Here is a 23,667-nt window from a genome sequence, read left to right as displayed (position 1 = left end):
ATCTTGTCCCAGATTCTTTGATGGATGTGCAGGTTTCCACTTCAGTTTGCAGTAGTCTGTTCCTAACTGAAACTTGGGTATTTTATGTGTTCTTTTTTATGCATGGAAAAAGACATTATATTAATCTGTGCATGTAAGAAAATAGGACTGTTTTAATCTTTTCAAGGGGAATTCCAGGACATTGATAGCAGAGAAGAAAAGAAGAGAACATTCAGAGTGTTGATAGGATATTAAGTGCTGTGGCATTGAAATGGTGTTTGAAGGGAAAGTACAGGAAAGCTTGGGAGTGAGGATACGATGAGGTATTTCATGTTGGAATGTTGATAGGGAGGAGTGAAGGCATTGGGAAGATGTAGGTTAAACAGCTGTTGAAATATGCTGTGTTGGAAATTATATAAGGAAGAGAGGGGTGCAATCCTCATCAACTTTACCCATTTGGATTTTGTTTCATTTGAAAGCTGGAACAACAAAACTTTCTGAATGAATGGTTTTATTAAACTCTGTGCCTCCTAGAATCTGATGAACACAATTCTTTGTCCTAGATTCAAAACAAAGCATTTATTTGGTTTAATGTTAAATGTATTCAAAAATAATTTTTGAATACTTCAGGCATAGTCTAAATCAGGGGTGTCAAACTCGATTTCATTCAGGGTTGTGTTTGACCTTGGGGGGTGGGATGGGTGTAGCCAGGTGGGTATGGCCAGCTCGATGTCACTCATGTCAGGGCCTGTGGTGGCTCGAGTGTTCTATCAGCGAAAACAGGCTCCCGAACTTTGTTTTCAGCTACGACGGCCTCCTGCAACCCTCTGCCAGCGAAAATGGAGCTTGGGAGGGCCACGTGGGCCAGTCCTTCGCTGTGTACAGGTCGGCCACATTGACCAGATTTAAGCACTCTGGGCTGGATGTGGCCCATGGGCCTTGAGCTTAATACCCCTGGTCTAAATAGAAAATAACTATCTGTGAAACAATAACTTGATTTGAGCACCATGAAAACAATGCTAAGTAAATTAGGAGATTGAGTGGATGGAAGAATTGCTTCAGCCCTCAAGTTCCAAAAATATAAATATCTTTCTCTGTGTAACTAATGTTTATAGTGATAATCAGCATTGACATATGATGAGAGAAGATGGTATTCAAAAAGCATAATAAACATGAACAAAGATTGACTCTTACAATTTCTCACATGCCCAGTAGCACAAAATCACAGAGTTATAAACATCTATTATTTCAGGTCTTTTTAATTTTAGATTTTGAAGAGAGGCAGGAATTTTTCAATTAATTAGAATTAGTAATGTTCCCTGTCCCAGAGCACAAGTGATTGTATTACACCATGATTTTATTTAATCCAAGGACTTACATGTTTGTGGGAATTATGAAGAAAAGTCCTCTAAATAATTATTACACCATGAACAAATGTTCAGTGCAACTAGTTATCTAGAGAAATGGTGAACTTTCTTGGCGTGAATATGTTCAAAAGACAAAACCGTGTCTACTGGGGATGTTTTATGTGACATTGAGATTCAGTGTTTGATATTATTGATTTTTTTTGAAAAAACGGATAATAAATTAACTGGAAAGATCCATTCTATATCGTTTCTTCCACCTAGCAATTCCCTATTGTGCCTTATTCAGTATTCTAACTATAGAGATAAATTTCTCAGAAACTGAAGATAGCTGCAGCAGGACGTATTATGTGTAATTTTGGGACATTGAATTAAAAAATGCAATAGAAAATATAAAATCAAGAATTCTGATTTCATTTATGATGTGTAATGCTGAAATGTTTCATAAAACAACACTGAAAAAAGGGATGTGAAAGAAGTAGCTGCTGGTGCTGGTAGAATATGGAGCTAGTATGGAGAAGACTAATTACAATTAATTATGCCTTAAAGAGGAATGTTGGTTGTCACCTTTAAAGCTCTAGATGTCATTGAGCCAGTTTACTTATGGGACTTCCTATTCCTAATGATTTCTGCCCTTTCCTCTAGATCTGGCAGAGTGAGCATGCTCAGACTCTCAGTGGTGAAGAATTGTCACCTGATGGATTCTAGGAAATGGGGCCTATCTTGTGGAATAGCTTCCTTTCCATTCTCCCACCCCAGATTTAAACAACCCTGGTCATATTAGCTTTTCAGAAGATTGAAAAACTGGCTCTTCCCCCTAGCAATGGGCCCAGGATATTAATGGGTCTCTGATGCACGTATGGTTTGATACATTGATATAATTTTAGATTCTTTGGTTCAATTTCTTTTGAAATGATTAGTTTGTATGGAAATTGTATAATTTGATTATGTTTTATTTCTGCTTGTATCCCAGAATTCCTTGCTTAGATGGGCATTAAATATATTTGTTAAATAAATAAATTTAGTTAAATAGTGCAGGGAGCAGGAAAATCTTATGAAGCCTTTAGCTATTATCTTCTCAGAAACTTTTCAGGAAACACTGAGAATATTTGAAATATTTTTAAAGTAAGATTTGTCCTGTTAAGATGCTTAAGATTTTTAATATGTAGAAGCCATTAAATTTGTTTACTATTTAAAACACTTCTTAAGCAAACATATTTTTTACCAGATTCAAAAAACAATAAAGAAGACAGCCCGACGGGAACAGTTAATGAGAGAAGAAACTGAACAAAAACGTTTAAAGACAGTACTTGAATTGCAGTATATTTTGGACAAGTTGGGTGATGATGAAGTGCGCAGTGACCTAAAACAAGGAACAAATGGGGTATCTATATTAACAGAAACAGAACTGTCCACACTTGACGAGTTTTACAAGCTGGTTGAACCTGAACGTGACATGAACATAAGGTATATGATTGAATATGAAGCCAAAATAATTCAGAATTGTAATTGTGATGTAATTATTTTTTTGGCAAAATTAAACTTTTCAGGTAACGTTACATTCCTGTTAATTTCTTTTTTTGAAGGTTGAATGAACAATATGAACAGGCATCCATTCATTTGTGGGATCTACTGGAAGGGAAGGAAAAACCTGTATGCGGAACAACATGTAAGTATTTTTATTCTTATGATTTCAAATGATAACATTTAAAATATTTAGGGTGATTCTTTATAATTTGCAGTACTTATGGTTTAATACCAACAAAGGAGACATAGGTAAAGGTTCTCCTTGCACAAATGTGCTAGTTGTTTCCGACTCTAGGGGCGGTGCTCATCTCATTTCAAAGATGAAGAGCCAGCGCTGTCCGAAGATATCTCCCTGGTCATGTCACCAGCATGACTAAATGTTACCTTCCCACCAGAGTGGTCCCTATTTTTTTACGTGCTTTTAAACTAGGTTGGCAGAAACTGGGACAAGTAACGGGAGCTAACTCTGTTAGGCGGCGCTAGGGATTGGAACCACTGAACTGCCGACCTTCTGATCCACAAGCTCAGCGTCTTAACATGTGCGAAGCGAACCGGTAGTAAAACCCACCTCTGGAATCGGGCACAGTATAAATTTCCTATACTGTTCTTACATTTTAACATTTTTTAATCGTACGCCACCCAGAGTTTCTCTGTGATGACTAGAAGATGCACAGCCTGATTAATCTCATATAGGATATTACAAGATTTTTTTTTAAAAAAATCTCTTCTATAAAGGAAGACATCTAATTTGTGGTAAATGCTATATTCATTGCATATTTTATATTTGGACCACTTCCATGATCATTTATCTCAATATGCTCCTTTTAGAGGACTTAAAATCTTCAGCGAAACAATATGTACCTTGGGCTTTGATCTTCAAGTAGCTGTTTTGTATTAAATACCAGCGTGCATGCATGCATGACCAGTACTCCCCCCCCCCGCTTTTGCTGTGCTTTTTTTGCCCTCCCCAGGCTCCAGAGGCTTTCTAGGAGCTTGGGGAGGGAGAAAACATCCTCCCCTGCCCCCCTGCAGGCCCTTCGGAGATTCCCTAAAGCCTCCGGAGCGCAACCCCCCCCCCCCCCCGGCTCTACAGGCAAACTGGAAGTTCAGGAATGGAATTCCGGTTTGCTCGTAGGGTTGTTTCCCTGGAGGCTTCCCTGAAGGCTCCAGAGGACAAAACACAGCCCTACGGCTAAAGCGGAAGTGCAGTAGTGCTGTTTTTTGCCTTCTGGAGGATGAAAAATGTCCTTACGACCAAACTGGAAGTCACATGCACACTGGAGCTGACAGGGCAATGACTCACGTGCCACAGGTTCGCCATTACGGCTCTATAGAGTAAGCCTGCCCAGTAAAATGTTTTTTTTTTCCTTGTTAAAAGTATCAACAACAGCAAGTTGTTCTTGTTAATAATTTTATAGAACTTTTAAAAGGCAAATCAATATTTTATGATGCTGTGTATTTTCCATTTATACAATATTATATGTATAATATATACCGTATTTTTCGGAGTGTAAGACACACCTTTTTCCTCCAAAAAAGAGGCTGAAAATCTGGGTGTGTCTTATTCACTGAATACAGTATTTTTGGCCTCCTGAAACCCCGCCCCCTTTGCAAAAATGGTCGTGCATAGCCTTTAGGAGGCTTCCAGAGTGCTCCTGGCGGCTGGGGAGGGCAAAAATGAGCGAAAACCAGGCCATTTTTTGCCCCCCCCCCCGGCCCTCCTAAAGGCTATGTGTGCCCTTTTTTTGATAAAAAAAAACGGGCCTGTTTTTGCAAGAAACAGGCAATTTTTTGCTCATCTTTGGCCCCTAGCCCCCAGGAGCACTCTGCAAGCTTCCTAAAGGCTATTCATGGACTTTTGACGAAAAATGGGCCGTTTTTGGGAGGTCTGCAGCAGTGGTGGGTTCCTGCTGGATCGCACCGGATCGCGCGCGCTCCCTTTCAGCGCTCCACCTGGCTTGCGCGCTCCCTTTCAGCGCTCCACCTGGCTTGCGCGCTCCCTTTCAGCGCTCCACCTGGCTCTCGCGCTCCCTTCCGGCGCTGAAACCGGAAGTACAGTCTTGCCCCGCCCCTGGCGAAGCAACGACGCCTGCCTGCGCTCCACCAGCTCGGCTGGGAACGGAGATGTTTCCTCAGCGGAGCGGAGCGCCTGAAAAGACTTTTCAGGCGCTCCGCTCCGCTGAGGAAACATCTCCATTCCCAGCCGAGCTGGTGGAGCGCAGACAGGCGTCGTTGCTTCGCCAGGGCCGGGCAAACTGTACTTCCGGTTTCAGCGCCGGAAGGGAGCGCGAGAGCCAGGTAGAGCGCTGAAAGGGAGCGCGCAAGCCAGGTGGAGCGCTGAAAGGGAGCGCGCAAGCCAGGTGGAGCGCTGAAAGGGAGCGCGCAAGCCAGGTGGAGCGCTGAAAGGGAGCGCGCGCGATCCGGTGCGATCCGGGAGGAACCCACCACTGGTCTGCAGAGTGCAAAAACTTTTTTTTTTTAATTTGCCTCTTCAAAACCTTGGTGCATCTTACACTCTGATGCATCTTATACTCCGAAAAATATGGTAATCTTGAAAATAATAAGTCAAAATGCATTTCGGTTTATATTACAACAAATATATATGTATTTTAATATACTTCTGTGAATAGAAACAATTTTTCAAACTGAAACACTTTTTAAAATATGGAATAATTGAAACAATGATAGTTTCTCTCCTGTAATTAATATAAAGATATTTGGCAAATGACACAATTAAAAAGTGATGTTTTCATGGTGACAGATAAAGCCCTAAAAGAAATTGTTGAACGCGTTCTTCAAACAAGTTATTTTGACAGTACTCACAACCATCAAAATGGACTTTGTGAAGAAGAGGAGACAGCATCTGCACCCACAGTTGAAGATTCTGTGACAGAAACTGGTAACTAAATAAATAATTGAGTCTGATCCTAATTATGTTAATTGAAGAATCCCACTTTGCTCAGTGGGAGTTATTTCTGAGTTAAAATATATAATACATACGATAGATTTGTAGAACTTTTGAAACCTTGTGGGTACTTATTTGTTAACTGCAGTTTACTTACTACACTATATAGTATATAAAAGGCTATACTCACACTACACACTTAGAAGTTGATTTTTAAATTGTTTTCACATTTATTTCCATACAAAGTAAATTGATCACATGAATGTCACATTGGCCAGCCTTTAAAAACTAGGCTAGTAAATCAAACCACAGAAATCTATGAAGTCAGGTGTTGTATCTTAAAAAAAAAGAAATGTGGTAGTGTTAGCTTCTGAATTTACAAGGGTATATGTTTAGTGAAGAAGTCACAAGGAGAAGTCAGAATTTTTAGACTATTGTTTATTCAAGGGTTAATATATAAAATGGGAACCTAGTTTCTCAGATATGAGTTATCAATTTTGCCCTTTCCTCCAATAAGGAGAAACAGGTTTGAGAGATGTTAACGGATGGGATGGATCCTTAATTCAGGGCTATTTTACTTGTTCAAATTTCCACAACCCACAAAATGAGCTGAAATGTTTTGCTTGCCAGTTCCTAGGGGTGGGGAATAGGGGCACAAAAGAAGATTAATGAATTACACAGTCATGTTCCAGCTACTTAATATTTTGAGAAGGGCAAAAATTTTTAAACATACAGTTCAAGAGAGCTATTAATAATGAAATATCTCAGATGTTAATGCCTATATTTTGTCGATTGAAATAAACAGTAGTTATAATTTTACTTCATAGCTAACATAGATGAATAAGAATATTTTTCCTATTTTTTATTTGATTGTAATTTATTTGATTGTTGGAGCTATCCGTAATTATTGAAAATCAGGCATAGAAGTTTAACAATTAAATATTATTAATATAAAATTCATTTTAAGAAAGCTTTATGTAAAGAGTGTATTTTCCTCACAGAGCCAGAACCAACAGAAGAATACACTGAACCAAGTGAAGTTGAATCAACAGAGGTACTCTTTAGTAGAAATACTGTAGTCACCTTTCTAGAATGAATGTTGTTGGTTTATTGTTATATTCTTTCATTTTTATTTTAGTATGTAAACAGACAGTTCATGGCAGAGGCTCAGTTCAGCAATAATGAAAAGGAACAAGTAGATGAATGGACAGTTGAAACTGTTGAGGTAAATTGTTACATATTTTTTATAAAATTTCAGTAAGTTATAATCCTTTCATAACTTATAACTATAATTGAAATAGAATAATTAATCTTGAACCTTTTCAAAAAAATCATTTGACAGGAATGAATATTTTCTCCAAATATAGGGGTCCTCAGGTTACAACTTGTTCAGCAACTATTGAAAGTTGCAACAGTGCTGAACAAGTGGGTGCTTGGCAACCAACTCATACTTGGAATAGTTGCCTTCTACTTGCATGATCAGAATTTTGAGGCTCCCAACAAGCAAAGTCAATGGGGAAATGGCAAGGAGACTTTGGTAAGTCTCTCAACTGTGCAGTCTCCTCTTGTCCCTCTGCAATTGTGTCATGCTAGTCACCTGCACACCCTCATGTATTCTTATTGAGGTTGGCTGTACTTGTACAGTGCTTACCAGCTATTTTATGCACTCTCCCTGGCAACATGTGTGCCCCTTTGCTCCCCACTGGCTTTGGTTATTGGAAACTGGCAGGAAGTTGTAAGGAGGTGCTTGCTTAATGATGGGGACTGAAAGGATTACCATGATTAAGTGATATGGTCATGTAACAGGTTTTACGACTCATGCTTAGTGACCAAAATTTCCAGTCTTAATTACTGTTGTAACTCGAGGATTACCTGTATTTATTGGTATCATGTTATTTTATATACTGTATTAGTTTATCTAGAAATCAGCATAAAACATAAATGGATCAGAATTGATGAAAATGCAAAACTTCAGCAGCTGTATGGTTGTGCATAGTGTCAACAGTAAAAACAAGCACTTAATAGTAGTGATGGATCAGAATTGATGAAAATGCAAAACTTCAGCAGCTGTATGGTTGTGCATAGTGTCACAGTAAAAACAAGCACTTAATAGTAGTGATGGATCAGAATTGATGAAAATGCAAAACTTCAGCAGCTGTATGGTTGTGCATAGTGTCAACAGTAAAACAAGCACTTAATAGTAGTGATAATTTCATTGATATAAGGGCATTTGACCATTAATATAAAATAAAAATAAGCAATCATATGGTTAGAATCTCCTTATAAATGCATACAACTCTGTTATTGGAATTGTGTAAGCTCATTACTTTAAGTTAAATATGTGTGCTTTATTTTGTTTCTAACATTTAAGGATCCTCTTTTTCCCTTTATAAAGATGGTTGTCCTCAATTTACAACTACAGTTAGGACTGAATTTTGGCAATAAGTGATGCAGTCATTAAGTGAACCATTACATGACTGGATCTGATTTTGCTACCATTTTTACCATGGTTAAGAGAATCTGGCTTCCCAAATTGAATTTAATTGTCAGAAGCTGTCTGACAATATATCAAATCGCTATCATGTGACTGAAAGAGGCTGCAACAATTGTAAATATGGGCTTGTTGCCAAGCATCCAAATTGTCATATGATTACAAGCCTGATACAATGTTTGTAACTTTTGAGGATGGGTTATAAATCATTATTTTCAAGGCCACTGTAACTATGAACTGTTGTTAAATGAATGGTCGTAAGTCAAGGACTATCTGTATAGAACTACTTGATTACTGTCATATTATTAAAACCCCAAGCATGCTATTATTTACAGAGATCTGCTTTCTTTCTGTTTTTAAGTAAGCTAATAGCATATAGTTCTAGCTTTGTCCAAATCATCCTTCCCATTTTTGCACTTTTAAAAGGAAATATTGACCCAGGTCTTAACTATTTAAAGCTGAAAAATATTTATATTTACATTCTTCCTTCGGTAGTACAAATATACTGTCGTCACAAGATTGCTAGTAGATAATATTGTCAATTTGCCATTTAATTGTGAACTGTTTGAATTGTATTGATTATTTTTAATGTAGGTGGTAAATTCACTCCAGCAACCACAGGCTACATCTCCTCCAGTTCCAGATGCCCATACGCTTACAGCGGTAGCTCAGGCAGACCCACTTATTAGAAGACAACGGGTGCAGGATCTTATGGCACAAATGCAAGGCCCATATAACTTTATGCAGGTAATTAATAATTTTATTAATATAATATTAAAAAATGAGTAGAATCCAATTGAATTGGGGAACTGTTTTTTTCAATTGAGCTGAAACTGAATTTGGCCCTGGCTGAACTTCATTGATTTTGTCTGTGGTGAAACTGAATTAAATCTAGTTTAATAATGTAATAATTTATGTCTCTGGTGAAGCTGGCTTAAATTTTCGCTTAATTATCTAGGACTCTATGCTGGAATTTGAGAACCAAGCACTTGACCCTGCTATTGTTTCAGCTCAGCCTATGAATCCACAAACTTTGCAGATACCACAGATGGTTTGCCCTCCAGGTCTGTAATATAATATTTTTGTATGTGAACTATGTAGCAAAGTGGTAATGAAACTCAAGTAATTAGGTATTTTTACATTTCACTCGATTTTATATTCCACCTTTCTACATTCGTAGAATGTTCAATTTTACAAGGAAACAGTGAAGCTTAATAAAAATAAGCACATGTTATGATCATTAAAGTTTGCTGAAAAGACACATTTTAAGTGGAAAGAATGGGACTTAACACACATCCTAATGAAATAAATCCTGTTGAAATGTTTCTCAAAGTCAGTCTACTTTTGAAATTGGGGGAATCTTCAAAAGTATTTTTCCTGACTTCCGGTTCCGGCTGCTGATCGCGACGGGCAGGCTCTGCTCGCCCCGCACTCTCCTGGTGGGCCCCTCACTCCTTGGGGGGCACAGGATGCCCCGTAGAGGCTCCTGCCGAAGGGGCGGCGCCGCGGGGGATCCCCTGAGTCGGCGGCGGCCGGGGGGTCCCCGCATCGCCCTAGGCACCGGGAAGCATGATGGGGAGGCACTCCGGCGCCTTCGTGAGGAGGCAGCTGGAAGAATGAGCAATCTGAAGGATGCGGTTGCTGTGCGGTGAGGTGGAAACTTCCCCCCATTCCTTTTGTCTGCTTATAAAGAAACTGCCAGCTATATTTAGAACTGCTTTCAACTTGTTTCGAGAAGCGGGGCTGGAGGGAGGGGGATTTCCCCCCCCCTCGGACAAGCGGCTGTAAACTGTTTTTGCTCTCAGCCCTAGAGGTGGAGGAAGGGAGAGAGCCTTTTAATGATTCCATGCTCATAGCAAAGGTGAATTTTGGACTATAACCTTACAAATGAAGTGATGATCTGAAAACTTCGGAAATTTTGAAAACTTTCTGTTATGTCTCTTAACTCCGAAGCTGGCAGGGCAAGATGGCACACTTCCGTTGTCTTTATAAACATTGAAAATTGACTCCACCTATACAACTTCAGGCTTCCTGTCTTTGTCTCCGTGACACTCAGACAAATCTCTTGTTGATTTGGATTCCCTGGAACAAAGGATTCATCACTCTATTGCCAGAGATTGTAACTAGAAAAAATCTCCTCCTGCCTGGACCTTTAGTCTCCTGAACTCTCTTGGCAGTTTTCCCTCTCTGACTGATCTCTCTCTGTATTGACTTTGAACTCTTTATTGCTCAACACAATGCCACCTAAAAGACCACCCCCGGGGAAGCCGGGCTTTGCTGTCTCCGCCCCGACATCTACAGCATCTAGTCCTAGTCAACAAACGATAACATCTTTGATGCAGCCCAAACCTATTGAGACGGACTTTCAACAAATGTTCCAACAAATTTTAAAGGGACAGGAGGATATAAAAAATCAACTAAAGGAGATGAAAGAAGAGCTTAAAGAGAATCAAGACCAGACGAGTAAAAATTCACAGAGACTGGATCTTTTGGAGGGGGGGACGGCTGAGATGAGGGGGGAGATGGAAGGGGTGCAGAAGGGGAACAAAGAACTTGAGATCAACCAGATGAAAACAGAATTTGAAAGAATGTCCTTTTTTCTTAGATTTCAAAATGTGGTTGAGGCAGATGATGAAGATTTAAGGGACATCATGACGAACATATTGGCTGAATACATTCAGAAAGAGAAGCAACAGATGGGGTGGGAACTAGATCTGGTTTATAGAGTAAATTCAGCATATGCTAGAACACACAATGTACCCAGGGAGGTACACATTAAATTTCTCAGAAAGACCACAAGAGATGAGATTCTGAGTGCACAAAGGGGGCAAGTTCTGAAATACCAAGATAGAGAAATAACCATTCTGAAACATATCCCCAAGAAAGTGAGAGAGAAAAGGAAAAATTATTCGTAATTAGCGAAGAAACTTTACCAGAAGGGGGTGTGGTTTAGATGGTTGATGCCTGAAGGTATGTTAATATTCTGGGAGGATACAAGAGTTAGAATTAACACAACCATAGAGGCCCAGGCCTTTATGGAAAAAAACAAAGCACTCCTAGATAAACCAGATGATTTCACAACAGATGCACAGGACACGGGGGGGGGGGGGGGCGGAGCTCTGCTGGCGGGGGGAGAAGGGGCAATACCAAGAAAACTCAGATCACAGAAATGAGTAAGAAAATTTGCTTGATATAAACTGATTGAAATTATCACTTGAATTTACATGCTGACTAAATATTGCTATTTAGTATTGAATTTTGTTTAAATGTATACCATGAATATGGGGGGAGGGGACACCTGCCACATATTGCAACTGCCATAATTTGTAACCCTTTCCACCACCCCTTTTCTTTTTATTTCCTAAAAACCAATAAAACTTTGTTTTAAAAAAAAAAAGTATTTTTCCTGCAGGTCTTAATATATGGAATTTTATAATGGGAGAGGGAATCCTTCGTTTATAATTTTAGAGGATACAGTGACTGTTTATAAGCAATAGAAAATAGTTTTTCCCATACAAATTACATATTTTAATTTGTATAATTAGAAACTTACCTGATCTATTTTGCACCAGCTGATATTTAGGGATATTTTTAAGGATAGTCCCATGGAAAAAATATAATAGTCAAGTGCAACATTACCCATACTTAAAGAAACTTCCATTGCATTAATTTCAATATTGATTGTATTATTCTATTTCTAGTTCATGCTGAATCTAGACTTGCACAAACAACCCAGGTTCCTGTACAACCTGAAGCTACACAGGTAAGAATCCTTGATAATTAACTGCTGAATATTTCTTTCTAAACTTTTCCCTCCTTATTTAGTAATTATTGAGCTAGGTTCTACAATACTTTCTTCATTAGCATGTAATTAGAAGTGGATGATTTTTTTAATAATGTACTTCTAGATTACCAAAACTGGGGCAATCAGTTTTCCTTTGAAAACCCAAGCATATATCTTTCACACTATTTTGATATATCATCCGGAACTATTTAAAATTTGCTTTGGAAGGAAAATATTAAAAAAACATGTTTCCTCAGAACCATGTAACAGCCCTGCTCTGGTTATAGGAAAATCCATAAGCAATATAAAAACATTTATAAAACTTCTTTTTCAAAAAACTCTGAACCCCATCAAAGTCAAATACCTTAGCATACTGCTTAGCTTAGCATTAATTCAATTGGGGAAGTTACATAGAAAGAAATCTGTAAATGCCTCTGTGTACAAACACATGGAGACATCACAATGGGAAGACCACATTGGGTGGTCTGTGCTTGGATTGAAATATGTTTCATCTGGGTATATATTTCAAACACATAGAGGTAGAGTGGGAGACATCAGGAAAATGAAAGGCTGAGTGGTATAAATATAGCTAAACAGAGCAGAAGAAAGATTAGGATTAGGTGCTGGAAAAGATAGATGTGCTGGATTTCTGTAACACACTTTAAAGCATGGCAGGCCACAATTTTTTTCATGCATGAAACAAATAACAACAATAACAATATATCATGTACTCAGAATTCTGAAGTAATAATTATTCTTGGAAATTAATTCTGTAAGTTGGCTTTATTTTAGTATTTGAATTAGCATGTCATCATGACTTTTGTTTGCAATATTCTTCCAAATTAGAACCATGCCTGTAAAGTATTTAGGGTGAATTGAATCCCAGCCATTAGTTAATTTCATCTAGAGCAGCGATGGCGTACCGTTTTTGGCTCGTGTGCCGCACCCATAATGCAATGTGTGACCCCCCAGCGTATGCACGCATGACAGGCGCTCTCCAATTTTTTGCATGCTTTTTTTGCCCTCCCCAGGCTTCAGAAGCTTTATAGGAGCCTGGGGAGGGCGAAAACAGCCTCCCTTGCCCCTCCGGCGGCCCTCCGGAGCCTTCAGGGACCTTTAGGAGACTTCCCTGAAGGCTCCGGAGGACTAAAAACGACCCTACGAGCAAACTGGAAGTCCGTTCCCGAACTTCCGGTTTGCCTGTAGGTCCGGTTTTTTGCACTCTGGAGGCTTCAGGGAAGCTCCTGAAGCCTCCGGAGAGCCGTTGGGGGTTGGAGAAGGCTGGTTTCGCCCTCCCCAGGCTCCTATAAAGCCTCTGGAGCATGGGGAGGGCGAAAAATGGCTTTAAAAAGGCTGAACTCAGCTGGCCAGCGCTTGCATGCGCGCTGGCCAACTGACAGGGCAACACCTCGTGTGCCCTGACAAATGGGTCCGCGTGCCACAGGTTCGCCATCCCGGATCTAGAGTCTTTCAAAATACTGTTTTGTTGCCCAGCCATTTCTAGATAGTCATTTGTAGCCAATGAGCATTGTTTGTATAGAATGTATAATTTTTCTCCATTCATATGTCATCCTCAGCTCTTATCATTTTTCATTAACTGAATATATTAATTAGTTTAAATATCAATTAACTATTGTAGTTTTAAAAGTATTCTTTTCTAGGACCTTAAAGTGGTGTTTGGACTCATTAAATAAATTTCCATAAAAATTAATGGTGAATAAGGATTAGGATTAAAGATTGAGCCATGATTAAAACCACAAATGAAAATCAGAATAGATTAGAATTTCTTGTAACTAAAAATCTTGCTAATTTTTACTATTAGTTTCAGAATGACATGATCACAAATACAGAGACTTTTGGAAAAATAAAAGACTTTAAATCAGTAATGCTCACGGAAATATGCAGAATACCAAAAAAATAATTGTAATCCTCTTCAAACGCATGAATTATATTACCTAAATCTAATAAATGACACTTTTAAGAACATGTACTACTTGGAAATAAACTGACATTTCATTCTGTTTAAGTAACACTTTTATAATGGATATTAATGCTTCCTTATTTCTAGCACATTTAAACAAAGCTAATGATAATTTTAATTTGTGCCAACTCTTATGTTTCTATCTGACTGACCATTTGCAATGTAATTGTGTGTATAGAATGCCACGTTGTAGGGCGAGCCAATTTTATTAGTTTATTCAGGATGGCTGCTGAATACACTATTCCGGTTTTTAGTTTATTCTTGGTTCTGTGATGAATATCTTCATCACTTTTTTCTGTCCCTTAAAAAAATCATACATTTTTGAACTGTTGGCCAGTTTTTGTATAATAGTCGTCGATTTATGACCATAATTTGGAGCAGAATTTCACTAAGCAGTCCTTTAGCAAGTCATCAATGACCAGACCCAACTATTTTTATACCACAATTATAAAGTGATACAATTGTGTCACTTTGCGGCTTCCCCAATTAATGTTGGTTGTTGGGAACTGGCTGCAAAGGTTGCAAATTATGATCAAAGGATGCTGCAACCTGTCATAAATATGAGCCGGTTGCCAAATACCTAATTGAAATCATGTGATCACCAGAGTGGTAATGATTGTACAGTAACAGATTGTAAGTCACTTTTTCTGCGACAATTGTAAGTTTGAATTAATTTTATTTAATTCAATTCAAATTTGAATCCAATGAACAGTTGTAAGTTGAGGACTGCCTATAGCATTCATTCCAATTATTTTTGAGTTTTCATATAATGAGTTCTCTCCTATTTTACTGTTCATTTTTTATTTATGTCCTAATTTTCTGCTCAGTTCAATACTTAAGCTAAAATACAATACAAATAGGAAATAAATATAGCAAATTTAGATTTAAAATGAATGCTAAAATCATTGAATATTAATAATTAAAGGAGGTTTGGTGCTGGTTTTTGCTTCTGGTTACTTTTTAGGAGCAGTGATAAGCTATATTAGTCATGTCAAGATTGTAAACAAAATCTGGGAAACGATTGCCATACCTGAGGTTCATAAATAGATGCATTAAATATAAATACACAAATACGTTCCATACTAATTTTGCATCCAGTGACACCTGAGAAGTAGAAAACATTCATACACTGTTGTGTGGCATCTCCTTAACCCTAGTCTTCAAGTTCACGTTTTTCATTAATTTTTACCAATTCTGTTATATCTGGATTTAATTTTACCTGTTCTAAATTATCTAACCAACTGTTGAGCTTCAGTAATGTCCAAGGATATTAACTATTTCCCTAAAGAAGGAACAGTGGAATTGGGAATCACAAGAATATTAATAGTACCAGCTATGGCCAGTTTATTACATCTATAAGAGCATAGGCAACAACATGGAGTCCTATGGATACCATTGGTCAGTAATCTAGATGGGAATAGTCAGAAGTCTCAAAGTACTGCCTTCTAGGCAGAGTCAGAGAAATACACTAAGACCACTGCAAGGCCCATTCTCATCAGGTTGTTCAGAATGATACCATGTTGAATAGTATCAAAGCTTCCCACAACTCCAGGACAACTATTTACATTTCCATCATTTAGTTTCCAACATAGGTTGTTCTTTAGGCTGCTCATCTAATGCCTGACCCTGTTCTATAGAATCTATAAATCTATAGATTAGACAAGTTCTTAATTTGATGATATCAGAACCCTTTCCCTTCCCAGCACATGAAGAGAACTAAACATACAAAGAAATAGATAAAAAGAAATAAGTATAAGTAGTCCTTGACTTAATATCACAATAGGGACTTTAAAATTAATAATTAAGTAGTGTGGTTATTGTGATGTCTTGTGACTTCACCCAGTTTGATGGCTTTTCTCCCATAACGGTCAATAAATTCATTGCCATAGTTGTTAAGTAAGGCATGTGACCACGACTTGTGACTGGCTTCCCTATTGATTTGCTTGTTGGAAGTTGACTGAAAATGTCATGAATCATGATCACGACAGTGGGATACTGTCTGTCGTAAATACACAATAGTTGCCAAATGCCCAAGTCACAGTCACATGACTATGGGGAAACTGCAATGGCCATGAGTCATTTTTTTTCAGCACTACCATTGCTAAATGAATGGTCATAAGTAAGAACTGCCATTAGCAAATGGCTTTGACAGGTGTCTATCCTTACAGATTTAATTATCTCTCAAAATTTGCTTAGGGCTTTCCTTATGCTGTACAAATCAGGGCAGGTTTACCCCAGGCAAAGAGCAGATGAGATGAATGTGCTCCTACTTTGCAGGTTTAAGGTTTGCCCAGCAGAACAGCAGCAAATTTGACAGCATTCCTGCCTTACAGACTTAAGAGATTTTTCAACCCCTCACATTTACGTTGCTTATGACCCCCCTTGGGATTCATGACCCAGAAATCTTGGATTAGGCAGTAGTTAGAAAATTTGTATAAATAATTTTTAGCAAAAAAAGATAACATTTCTATATTTTTTGTAATAGGAACATTTACTTATTAAATCAGTCATTGTTACTTAATTTGCCCTGGTTCAGAGACTGGGCTTTATATTAAATTTGTGTGAAGATCTATGAACTGAATCCCCTATCCATATTACACAGTCCTCTAAAGCTTTTGGAGAAGTAGAAAAGAAAACTGAAAAAAATTAGTACAACCAGTATAATTACTAGGTTTTCTTAAAAGATTATGAAATAAAAACTATGTGGCCATAATACTTAGTATATCCATCTCACGAAGCAGTGCTGTAATATAAAAAGAAATGGTATGAAAGCCTGCTAATATTAGAATTTGTAGAAATTTTAAACAATTTAAAAAACTTTTGGCCTAGCTAGAAACTCAGGGAAAATCTCAAAATGCAGGTAGTCCTCGACTTATGACTACAATTGAGCCCAACATTTCTGTTAAGTGAAACATTTGTTAAGTGAGTTTTGCCCCATTTTACAATCTTCCATGCCACAGTTGTTAAGCGAATCACTGCAATTGGAAAGTTAGTAACCTGGTTGTAGGTGAATCTGGCTACCCTGTTGACTTTGCTTGTCAGAAGATTGTAAAAGGTGATCACATCACCCGGGCACAGCAAAAGTCATAAACATGAATCGGTTGCCAAGCATCACGTGGACATGGGGATGTTGCAATGGTTGTAGCTATTAAAAAGGGTCATAAGTCACTTTTTTCAGTGCCCTTGTAACTTTGAACGGTCACTAAATTAACTGTTGTAAATTGAGGACTACCTGTAGCACTTTGTGAACTAGAAGAAATAAAAATCTTCTAGAGTTTCTAAATATGAATAAATATTCAGAAGAATGTTGCTAACATAGAGAGAGCTGTAAAACTCATGAAATTCAAAGGAAGGACTTACCGAGAGGCCCTGGCCGGAGTTCCTATTAAATTTTAAAACTTTGACAGGTCCCCTTGGTTTCTTCCACAAGTGAGGGATATACAGCACCCCAGCCCACGTATCAGCCTTCTCATTCAACAGAACAGCGACCTCAGAAAGAATCAATTGACCAGATTCAGGCAAGTTATGAGACTTCATTATGCTTGGGAGGGGAAAGCGTTTTGCATATATAAATGAGTGCCCCTCTTAAAAAGTCTTGGAAACTATTTTAGATATCAGGGTTGGGGGAGGTTGATAATTTTTTAACTCGAATGTTTTGTTAAGCTTATCTGTTCTGATTCTGAACATTTTAGAAGCAATTTTTAAAATTTAAATTTGGGTAGACTTCATCTAATCAAAAGGTGATTCGATGTAATTGGTATTTGATTGACAGGGAAATGCCTCTGTAGGTTCACTGTCACTGCACAGAAAACTACTTTCTGTAATCTTTTCATGTTCAGGGTTAATTCAGAGTAGAATGCTAAGATCTTTCTACTCTTAATAAAGAGGGGATACTATGTAAGAGGGATTTTAGGCACACTTTTCTTAGGCACACTTCATCAGCAGCAACTTATTTCATAATTAAAAATGGTATTGATGTTAATGTTAAGTTGAATTTTATTTGTCAGGCTTCAATAACCTTAAGTACAGATCAGACACCAACATCGTCGCCACTTCCAGTTGCATCCCAGCCTCAGGTATTTCAGGCTGCCTCTAGCAAACCCTTGCATAGCAGCGGAATCAATGTTAATGCAGCTCCATTCCAGTCCATGCAGACGGTAAGCATTAAATATATTAAAAATGTAGATAACAAAATTTTGGAGGTCAGCATCATGATAATGGTCAATTTTTCTCTAAATACTATTAGTAGTTTATTGTATTTTAATGGTGGCCCACTTTTATTGTTTTATAAATGACTCAAGATGATGAACATGTCCAACACACCTTCCCCCCTTTTCCCCCCGCAACAACAATCTTGTGAGGTGAATTGGACTGAGAGAGAGTGACAGCCCAAGGTCACCCAGTTGGCTTTCATGGCTAAGGCAGGACTAGAATTCATATTTGGTGCCTTTCAAGCCTGGTGTCTTAACCATTAGACTAAACTGGTCTATGTTTATGAAATATCACTTGAATCCAAATTTTTAAAATTAACTGATTTTTACTTACTTTCCATCTAGGTATTTAACATGAATGCACCTGTTCCTCCTGTCAATGAGCCAGAAACTCTAAAGCAACAAAATCAATACCAGACCGGTTACAGCCAGACATTCTCCAATCAGCCCCATCCAGTAGAACAATCAGAACTTCAGCAAGAACAGCAGCTTCAGACAGGTAAAACTGTGAAAAACAATGCTTTACGCTCAAAAATGTTTTAAAGAGATGTAGTCTAAATAATTCTTTATTGATGGTGTTTATGTAATATATTCTGCATATTGTGGGAAAAAAAACAATTCTGCAATATTTGTATGGTTTTACAAAGGGGGAAATGCTGTGGGATAAATATTAATGTTGATGATTTTATATATCAAACTGAACAAAACATATCCTAGCTGGTAAAAGGGACATCCTCCCCCCCCCCAAAAAAAAACTTTAGGAAACTAAATTGATGAAGTTACAGAGTGCACTCTTTAAATCATGTGAAATGTAGGGACTATTCTACATGTTTAGGGAATTCAGACTGCCATGTTGGATTTAATTCTGCAAACAATCTTTCTTTAGATAGGTAATCATTTACTGTCCTACTTGGTGGCTCTTAAGCAGAGTACATTGGTGAGTTAGCTTGATATTATTTGAGTCTTTAGGAAACTGGAGTATACATTCAAACTTCTTGTACTGTCTTGGTTTTTTTCATTTTAGTGGTTGGCACTTACCATGGTTCCCCGGACCAGTCCCATCAAGTGGCAGGTAACCACCAGCAGCCTCCACAACAGAATACTGGGTTCCCACGTAACGGTCAGCCTTATTATAGCAGCCGGGGAGTGTCTCGTGGTGGATCACGCGGCACTCGAGGCTTAATGAATGGATACAGGGGACCAGCCAATGGGTTTAGAGGTAAAAACTTAAAAACCTTTTAAGATTAATTCTGAATGTTTTTCAGAAATGCAGAATATCAACAAGTTTAAGCATTAGAATAGCATGCTTTAATTTTTTAATAACAAAAAAGTGCAGCATTACATAAACTTTGTAGTAGTTGCTCTAGCGTAGTATAAAAAACAAAGCAGATCATACAAGGGCAAAGTATGAGAAGGAACTAATTACAAGTATTTTGATAAAAGTTTAATAGGATGTGTATATGAAACTGAAAGTGATTTTCCATCTGTAACCTGTTAAATGGCTGCATCTTTTTCAGGGCTTATTACTTCCTTGGCTTACAAAAGCAAGTCTTTCACTTATACAAACTATGACTCTTGGTGGTATTCTTTATTTTGGTGCCTGAATTTATTAATACATTTAAATAACTTATAATAAATCTTGCATATAATGGGAAATCTTGAAGACACTGAATGGTGCACAGGAACCCAGATGCAATTTAAACACTTATCCGGTAATTTAATGTTAAAAGATTAAGTATGATATAGATGGAAGAAGAATTTATTTTCAATCTAGTATTGAACTGTGAAGTTCTAGTGTATTCCATTTGTAAGAAAATTCTGCATGATCATATTTATAAAATTTACAAGCAGGAAGCAGCATTTGCCTTCCTGGGAGCCGTGGTGGCACAGTGGTTAGAATGCAGTACTGTAGGCTACTTCTGCTGATCACCGGCTGCCAGCAGTTTGGCAGTTTGGGTCTCACTGGCTCAAGGTTGACTCAGCCTTCCATCCTTCCGAGGTCGGTAAAATGAGGAGCCAGATTGTTGAGAGCAATATGCTAACTGTGTAAACCACTTAGAGAGGGCTGTAAAGAACTGTGAATCAGTATATATTATTGTTCCTTGTGATGCTTTCTCAGAATGTTCTGTAAGATTCTTTGTGTGCAGAATGCTATTTCTGGATATATCATAAGTATATTCATGTATATTTCATAAGATAATCCTATCTAGTCATTGTTTTATCCTGATTTTTAGGAGGATATGATGGCTATCGTCCTTCATTTTCCAACACTCCAAATAGTGGTTACACCCAGGCACAGTTTAATGCTCCACGAGACTATCCCAACTACCAGCGAGTAAGTGTATTCAACCTTTTGAATGTAGACGGTATAGGAGATAAAATATGTTTTTATATCTGCTTGTGACAATATAATGGATCTAAAATTAATTAAATAATTAATTTCAGATCACATTTTAACTTTTAAAGTTGAAAATACTCTGGGATTTATTTCATCCCTGGACTACAAATATTCTCCTTTGTTGTTACCCTGCTTTATTAGATTATAGATGTACATTATTTCCTGTAAAAGGACTTTCATAGCCAACTGCTTAACCACAAAACAAAATCATCCAAAATAAGTGAATTCTTGTTTGACTTTCTAAATCCATTGAAATATCAGTTTGTAAATATGTATTTTAATCCCCCCCCATACCTAATTGCTTGACAAATATCTTATGAATATATTGAATGTTAATGGCAATTAGCAAAGAGAGAAAATAAACTTGAAATGAAATTCAATAGTTAAAGCCTTTCTAAATATGTGAAATTTTTGGTTCTTTAATTTTTGCCATTGCTTAAACATTTTTTTCCAAAACTCTGGACTTTATATTTTACTTTTTCACTACTGACTGATCTTTATATTTCAGGATGGATATCAACAGAATTTCAAACGTGGATCTGGACAAAGTGGTCCTCGGGGAGCTCCTCGAGGTAATATTAGATAATAGAATTATGATTTGAATATTTACAGGAATTCTGGAGTTGTGCATCTTCAGATACTTCCATTCAAGTTTCTTTAATAGTTGCAGTTTATAATTATGGTTGCTAATTTATTTTTTCAACTGTATATTCCCCTTATTATTTGTTCAGAATTATTGTTTCATTGTTGCCATTAGTGTGGAAATCAGTAATTTTTTGTTGGTGGGGAGGCTAACCATTCTGAAAAAAAAGTTTCAATCCTCTCTCTGGGCAATAATTTGCATTTTGTTGCTGGACTACACAAAACCATAAACAAGCCAATCAGAATTGTACACCATATCATTGACTGTAGTATTTTATCATTCCATTCAAATATTATCTGAAAAGAAATTTAGGATAGGATTGTGTCTATGGGGTAAGGAACTTATAGGACATGTTTAAGGTTTTGGTATGAAATTGTGCATTATTTTTGTACATTCATGGCATTGTTTCTGTACATCTGAAGTCTGTTTCTTTGTTGAGAAGGCAGATAGTGGGTAATATTTTCAAGAATTAAATAAACTTAAGAATTTAATGTAGAAATAAATGTTTATCCTGAAATCAAAAGTCTCAGTCCCAAAATAAATTATTATTTTTATTTTCTAGGTCGTGGAGGGCCCCCAAGACCCAACAGGGGAATGCCTCAAATGAATGCTCAGCAAGTGAATTAATCTAATACTCAAGATTACTTTTAAAACGCCAAAAACACTGGCCAGTGTACTATATACATGTTACCGGAAGAGTTATCTCTGTTTTCCTTTATAGGAAGTTCATAGTAAAGGGATTATTTTCATTGCCCATAAAGACAAGACTACAATTGTCAGCTTTATATTACCCGGATGTGGAAAGAAATGCCGTTTGCGCTGCATGTTCTGTCCTAAGCGTCACCTTGAGCCTTGCACATGAGATCCAGACCCTTGCTTTGATTTAAAACAAAAATGGCAGTTTCAGAAAATGTCTATAGTTAATTGAACAGGCAGAAATAATCCAACTGACTTCATTGATGTCATATAGTTCTGCAGCAAATTTGGATAAGAATCTGTAAACCCATAAACGTTTTACTCAGACAGTTGATATATTTAAACTTTTACATTAAAAAGATGGAAGAAGTGAAGTGTGGCTTAACAGAACAACAACTACATTTCAGCTTTTTCTGTTTCATTGAAGCGCCTGAATATTTACATGCATAATAAAGAGCCCTGACTAGATATTAAATCGGTGAACAGCTTAGGCACACCCTTAGCTACAGCACTTTTTTTATTAGTCTGACTTGCTGTGGTAAAGGGATGCATTAATTGTTTTGTGTATCTGTTGATATAATTGTGTAAACCCAGAATTAAGCTTTGATTGGCACTTTAAAATTTTGTGTAAGAAATAGAAGATATAATCTGGACAGCCACTTGTATTTTCAAATGTGAAGTGTTGAAAGAGATCTCCTGAACACATTTCCTGGATAGCAATGCTGTTTGTAAGGATTGGTATTCCTTATCATTCCTTATGATTTGCACATTGTCTGTCATTAATACTTAAACTTGCTGTATTACCACCTTAATAACTGATGCTGGTACTGATGGAAATTAATGGGTATGCATACTACATGTCACATGTCTTTTTTCCCCTGCAGCTTTTAAAGATTTTGAGAAATCTCAAATCCCTGCTGGTGCCCTTTAAATTGCTCTTTTTTGAAAAGCACCAGTAAATGTTTTGATCTATTTCCCCTTTTAAGGGAAATTACAGCCAGCAGTTACAGATCCAAGCGAGATAAATAAACATGTTTATATTAAAAAAAACCTGTATTCCTTAACATATCTTCAATGACTGATGAAAACTCCACAAGCACATTCTTTGAACAGTTTTTTTTTTCATTCTCAACACTTAAAGATGATTCCCAACCCAGAGGTTTGTAAGATATTTATCCAGTAAGGACATGCATTTATCTGACTTGTTACAATCATCAGGCTCAATGTTGTCAATTTATCTTATGTGGGGGGTTGTAAAAGTTTTGAACAAGCAGTAAGAATTGCGTGCATGGTACTTAATGGATCTTTCGAAACCACCTACATAAGAGTTCATGAATTAGTTCAAAGTGTAGTTAGAAGAGTGATTTTATGGACAGAGCCAGTAGTGCTATTAATTAATCACATTGGGATTATAGAGTTACTGCGGGGTTTTTTTAGGTTCTTTTTGTTTAGTTGACAACTTTCTCTGATTCTATATATGGTAACAAAAAGTAGACTCTTCAATTACGATAATTAAGTTAATTCTTTGAAAGATTTTTATATTATTAGTATTGGTAGATACTGTTAGTGAAAAAGATCTTAATGGAAAATAACTTCAAATACAGTATCAGAAGCCAAAGATAAATTGGAAAGCAAACTATATTATGTGATGCATTTTTTTTAAAAAAATCAGGATTATCCAATGTGAT

General features: G+C 37.2%; 1 protein-coding gene across 4 annotated transcripts in view; it reads left to right on the top strand.

Annotated features, from left to right (window-relative positions):
- CAPRIN1 (cell cycle associated protein 1) overlaps window positions 1–23,029 on the top strand; it is a 44,690-nt gene extending 21,661 nt beyond the window's left edge. For 3 of the 4 annotated variants that reach the window (XM_081934082.1, XM_081934080.1, XM_081934081.1), the window contains exons 5-19: window positions 2,572–2,810; window positions 2,930–3,012; window positions 5,632–5,769; window positions 6,777–6,829; window positions 6,914–7,000; window positions 8,861–9,013; window positions 9,225–9,330; window positions 11,968–12,029; window positions 17,439–17,549; window positions 18,039–18,188; window positions 18,588–18,741; window positions 19,267–19,461; window positions 20,477–20,577; window positions 21,149–21,212; window positions 21,846–23,029. In XM_081934082.1, coding sequence (XP_081790208.1) covers window positions 2,572–2,810; window positions 2,930–3,012; window positions 5,632–5,769; window positions 6,777–6,829; window positions 6,914–7,000; window positions 8,861–9,013; window positions 9,225–9,330; window positions 11,968–12,029; window positions 17,439–17,549; window positions 18,039–18,188; window positions 18,588–18,741; window positions 19,267–19,461; window positions 20,477–20,577; window positions 21,149–21,212; window positions 21,846–21,910 — 1,761 coding nt within the window. In that variant the 3' untranslated portion in view covers window positions 21,911–23,029. The remainder of the gene's footprint in view (window positions 1–2,571; window positions 2,811–2,929; window positions 3,013–5,631; window positions 5,770–6,776; window positions 6,830–6,913; window positions 7,001–8,860; window positions 9,014–9,224; window positions 9,331–11,967; window positions 12,030–17,438; window positions 17,550–18,038; window positions 18,189–18,587; window positions 18,742–19,266; window positions 19,462–20,476; window positions 20,578–21,148; window positions 21,213–21,845) is intronic. The other variant, XM_081934083.1, reaches the window with a different exon arrangement.
- The last annotated feature ends 638 nt before the right edge of the window (window positions 23,030–23,667 follow it).

Source organism: Natrix helvetica (genome assembly GCF_964273705.1).
Source record: "Natrix helvetica genome assembly, chromosome: 1".
Taxonomy (NCBI): domain Eukaryota; kingdom Metazoa; phylum Chordata; class Lepidosauria; order Squamata; family Natricidae; genus Natrix; species Natrix helvetica.
Note: the sequence above shows the minus strand (reverse complement) of the source record. Positions and strands in the feature narration are given on the sequence as shown.